This window comes from Salvia miltiorrhiza, chromosome 3 (genome assembly GCF_028751815.1).
Source record: "Salvia miltiorrhiza cultivar Shanhuang (shh) chromosome 3, IMPLAD_Smil_shh, whole genome shotgun sequence".
Taxonomy (NCBI): Eukaryota; Viridiplantae; Streptophyta; class Magnoliopsida; order Lamiales; family Lamiaceae; genus Salvia; species Salvia miltiorrhiza.
This window is the reverse complement of record NC_080389.1, coordinates 55,030,664-55,036,068: the sequence shown is the minus strand read 5'-3', so window position 1 is coordinate 55,036,068 and position 5,405 is coordinate 55,030,664. Positions and strand designations below refer to the sequence as shown.

Here is a 5,405-nt window from a genome sequence, read left to right as displayed (position 1 = left end):
TTTTTTATAATCCTCCAAATATTCAATTGATCACATCAATGTTTCTGTGACTGTTTGCCGTCTGTTTTTGGTGGTTGTGAAATTAAGTATATTGCTCGATCGCATGAATGCATGGTGTATAGAGAATCATATATATGGTGTAGGATTTTGTCGTCGTGAGGAGTAGTTTGGATTCCATGAGCTCATGCATATATATGTTTACCGCTGGGCTGTAAAGGAAAAAGCATCTTATATATAATACCATAGAAACAATAGGGCCATTCGGCCCTATTGAGCATATATACAAAATCAAAATATAGCCCTAAATCTAAAAACATCAAAATTTAGCCATTAATTAGGTGGAATGCCTAATTTGCCCTTTCTACCCATCGCACTGCAGTTCTTCGATTTGGCCCAATCGCTCTGGTGCTCCTCGATTTGTTCCGGCGTAGTTTCGCAGACGCAGACGGAGGGCTCTCATATAGAGCAGCCGTGGCTGCTAGCGCGGTGGAGAAAGAGAGCTGCGCCGCTGAGGCCGAGGAAGCGGGAGCGATTGCTGGGGCTCTGGTCGCCAAGCAAAGGCGTAGTGTCGACGGTGGCTGCCGCCGTAGGCGACGATGGGCTCTCGTTGTTCGACGACATCGTTTCGATTGGGGGAATTTCGAGTTTCTGAGTTTTTCTAATTTTTTTGGGTGTGTCTGGGATGATTTTTTGGATCTGATCTGATGAGGCGGCGGCGGTGGATCTGATCTGATCGTTGCGCCGCCTCCTCCATCGGCAGATCTAATCTCCGCCTCCTTCGATTTCAGCCATCAACAGATCTGATCTGATCTGATCTGTGCTGCACGTATGGCACTTATGGCACTATTAGTGCCATAAGTGCCATTAGTGCACACTTCCCCATAGGGTTTAGAAATTCCATTTAGTGTTTAGATTATCCATTTGGGGTTTAGATGTTCCATTTAGGATTTAGATGTTTCATTTAGGGTTTAAATGATGTTGTTGTTTCTGTATTTGTGCTGCACGTATGGCACTTATGGCACTATTAGTGCCATAAGTGCCCAAATGACCATTTTACTTAGTTTTATTTTGAATTTCCGTTGGCACTTTTGGCACTATTAGTGCCATAAGTGCCAACGGAAATCCAAAATAAAACCAAAGTAAAATCTTGGCACTTATGGCACTAATAGTGCCATAAGTGCCTAACCCGACCCGGCACGCGACCCGCGTGCCTGATCCTACCCGGTCTGCCTCATTAAGGGTAAAAACGTCCAAATCAATAAAAATGGCCAAATTTTGTGTTTTTTTCAATGTGTGGTCATAAATTGTGTTTTATGCTTCGTTATGGCTACTTCAAAATTTTACTCTAATACATATATGCCTATAATTTAATATGTACGAGGATCTTAATTAATATCTAATTTTCAATTGGACAACTTGCAATCAATATATGGAGATTAGTTGGTGAGGATGCTTCCGCATTGGCCTTAACGATGGAGACTAGCTTTATGCTTTTTAAGTTACTAGCTACCGAAGAATGCATGCATTTCTACGTAAAAACAAACCTTCTAATAAATAAATTTTGATTATAACTTGTTTTATTTTTAAATATTTTGAATATATTTTTTATTCTATTGAATTTAACCATAATTACTAATAATAGAGAATATATGTATAAAAGAATAGCAAGCAATGGTTAAAATCTTTAACTTTTTGTATTTTAATTTTTCAAAAAAAAAAAATTTAATTTCTTTTTAAATATCTATATATGTGGATTGGTATCGTTCAATCAGTACTAACTAATGATTCCGTTAATCAATATTTAACAGAGGTTAGATTAAGATAAAAGTTTGAAAAATTTAAAATATAAGAGTATATGATATTTTAGAGCGTAAGTCCATATATAGTATGGGTTTATTTTTTATGACTAGCAATACATTGTACACATAATTAATGTTATCTTATTTGATAAAACAAAAAATATAGATTTAATAATTTATTATATTTAATTTTTCAATTAACAATTTGGTCTATTTGATTCTACAAATATAGTAAACCCTTTCTAAAATAAGTACTCAATAAATCAATAAACTATATACTATATAAACTAGCTAATAAATTTCTTATGTCCCAACTTGGGCCAATTAATTCGAAAAATCATTAATTTTAATAAAATAATTTTTTTTTAGAATCTCTTTATAAATATATAGGTCCTCTTGATATTTTAAATTAATAATTATTAAAATGTTATAATTATGAATACTATGGTAACTTGTTAAAATATGAACCTATTGTTGAATATCATCATTAGGATCTTCAATAATATCAGCCGCAATAAATTGAAAAATATATACATTTATTTAATTTAAATATTATCTTTCATTTATCTTCACACATTATAAATTAATAAATTATTAATTTATCGATGTATTAATAAATTGTTAATTTTTCGATGAAATTCTTAGGTCCCAAAGTTATTAATTTATAATTTTCAAACACATGCATTTCAATGTATGATAATATTTATATACAATTTAGTGAATATGTTATACGTACCCTATTTATTTATATAATAGTGAGTTATTGTTATTTTCATTTATGTTGTTAAGTAAATAGATTTTATAAGATATATATTTATCTTTTTTAAGATTCTAAAAAGACTTCCAAATATATATCAAATAGATTTTGGATAAGGTAATGTAAATAATTAATATTTTTTTGCAGTATTTTGATATCTAATAAATTAATATATTCTTCTAAATATATAATATATAATTTACACAATTACTCTTAAAATTAATTACTGTAATAGGCAATCTATATTTTGTGCCCAATATATTTTTTTATATTAGCATAGATTTTTTGTATTTATAAAAAATAAGCTAAAAATCTCAAGTGAACCGAGGCACAGGATCAAGTGGTACTATAGAACACTAAATAAAAGCCATATAAATGTATATGAGGTGGCTTGAGGTGCTTTTATTTAGTATGTTAAGAGTGTCGTCTAAAGTCAGTCACCATACACATCAAAATATTTTAAAATATGTAATGTAGGGTCATATATATACAATCTTATAGCTCCTTTTCTAATTCCATGGAATTGCAGATCTCCACGCACTAGACCAACCGTATCCCCTTCTTGATTGCGAGCTTCATTGAAAATAAGATTTTGAAGATCCTCAAATAACCAAAGATGTTTCCCAATCATCACGAGTTAGGTTTCGGAACCCCAACCACTACTTCTCAAGGATTCCAAATCGGCCAGGATACGGATTACAATTTCTTGGAAAATAATTTAATTAGTTTCTCAATCGGCACCAACGACACAGAAGTGAGCAGAAGGAAAGATTTGGAGTTACATGGAAAAACGAAGAAGGAGAGCAGCAGCAAGAAGGTTATGCATCGAGAGTTGGAGAGGAAGAGGAGGCAAGAAATGTCACACCTTTATGCTTCTCTCAGCTCCCTTCTTCCTCATCATCAGATCAAGGTTAATTAATAATTTTAATTTTTTTTTAATCATGTGAATTGTTTTGTGGATGCATGGGATAATTAACCCCAAATCTGCAGGCCACGTTCTAGATCGAAACTCAAACCCTAGATATTCTGGATTAAACTTGACGAGAACTTAATTTTAGGCTTTGATTAATATTATTCCATGATTTTATATTTAAGGGAAAACACGGTGTTTGTGATCAAATACAAGAAGCTGCGAGTCACATAAAGAAGATGGAGAAGAAGATTGAAGAATTGAAAATTCGCAGAAACAAGTTGAACGGAGACGTGGAAACTTCGAATGGCATATATAATAATGTGGTAATAAACACAGTCGCGGATGGGATGGAGATTATCATTTCCCATAGCAGCGAAAGATCTGATTTAGGGCTATCACGAGTTCTTGCTGAGTTACAGTGGAGAGAGTTTGATGTGATTAGCAGTGTCTCGACCAGAATGAAGGACAGATTTGTCCACAAAATCCAGGTTGAGGTATAATTTATAAGACAAAAATTATGGTGCAAAGATGTTGGATTTGGTTGATTAATTTAAGTGTTGTTGCAGGCCCGGGATATCTCAAACCTTGATGTGTTGATGCTGCGAGATAGATTGACTGAGGCCATCAAGTAATTTGTTTGTCAGGTTTTCTATTATTACTATATAAGCTAGCTTCAACCCATCACTTTGACTTATCGATGATCTTCTCTGTGTGCAAACCACTACTCTTGGGAATCTTCATATTTCTGCTACGTACTGATCGAAAATGGTGTATAAAATAAGAAGGGATTAAAATATTGCTCTCGGACTAAATCATGATTTTTGTTCCCCATTAACTATTTTGAGATTCAAATTCATGCTACATATCTATGGCGGCTCTAGTCTTCAATGATATTCCTATTCCATATTTAGGAACTTTGAGGGAATTAATTACATGGATAAAGAAATTTTATATAGTCATAATTCTAAAATTTTTGTCAGATTTTAAATAGGACACATTTTGAAACACCAACTGCATTCTACAGGATTTCATCTTGTTTCTGTTGGAATATAAAAATAAACTTGATTTTTTGAGTGAAGATATTTTAAAAGAAAAATATAGAGAATTCTAGAAAAAGTAAGTGAAGATATTTGTATTAGAAATATCTAGAATCAAGATATTTTAGAAGAAAAATATAGAGAATTCTAGAAAAAGTAAGTGAAGATATTTGTATTAGAAATATCTAGAATCAAGATATTTTAAGTAGAAAAATCTAGATAGAAAAAATCAAGAGAATTCTAGAATTCTCACTTGACTACTATATATATGTGGAGGTTGTATCAATTGTTTAGAATGAAGTGAATTGAAGAAAGATTGTGTTAGCAAACTACAATCCTCCCACTCAAATTCCTAAGCACACACGTCCACAACCAATTTCTCCAAATTTCATCCTACCAATTAAACAAATTCTCCATTTATATTCTTATATTCCAACAAAGTGGTATCAGAGCCACAAGATTCTACTTGTGGTATGGCGAATTTACAATCGTTTCAAGTCCCCATGCTCAACAAGAGCAACTTCGACAATTGGAGCATCAAGATGAAGGCACTATTAGGAGCCCACGACGTTTGGGAGATCGTGGAGAACGGCTACGAAGAGCCGCAGGATGAGGCCGCACTATCCCAACAACAAAAGGATAGATTGCGAGATGCGAGAAAGAGAGATAAGAAAGCTCTCTGTCTCATTTATCAAGCGCTGGGGGACGACGATTTCGAGAAAATCTCAAACGCGAGCACCGCCAAAGAAGCGTGGGAGAAGCTCCAGAACGCGTGCAAAGGAGCGGAGCAAGTAAAAAAGGTACGACTTCAAACTTTAAGAGGAGAGTTTGAGTCTTTACATATGAAAGAGTCCGAATCGATATCGGATTATTTTTCAAGAGTCTTGGCGGTGTCTAAT

At 33.6% G+C, this 5,405-nt stretch overlaps 1 protein-coding gene across 2 annotated transcripts; it reads left to right on the top strand.

The window, feature by feature from the left end:
- The first annotated feature begins 2,972 nt into the window (after positions 1-2,972).
- On the top strand, positions 2,973-4,281 carry LOC131014507 (transcription factor bHLH36-like). Of its 2 annotated transcripts, none has more exons than XM_057942500.1 (3): positions 2,973-3,466; positions 3,652-3,963; positions 4,036-4,281. In XM_057942500.1, exons 1-3 carry the CDS (start codon positions 3,173-3,175, stop codon positions 4,099-4,101), a joined length of 672 nt encoding a protein of 223 aa, XP_057798483.1. In that variant the 5' UTR covers positions 2,973-3,172; the 3' UTR covers positions 4,102-4,281. The 2 variants fall into 2 exon arrangements, with proteins under 2 accessions (XP_057798483.1, XP_057798484.1); XM_057942501.1 differs by having other exon boundaries at positions 2,992-3,466; positions 3,652-3,957.
- The last annotated feature ends 1,124 nt before the right edge of the window (positions 4,282-5,405 follow it).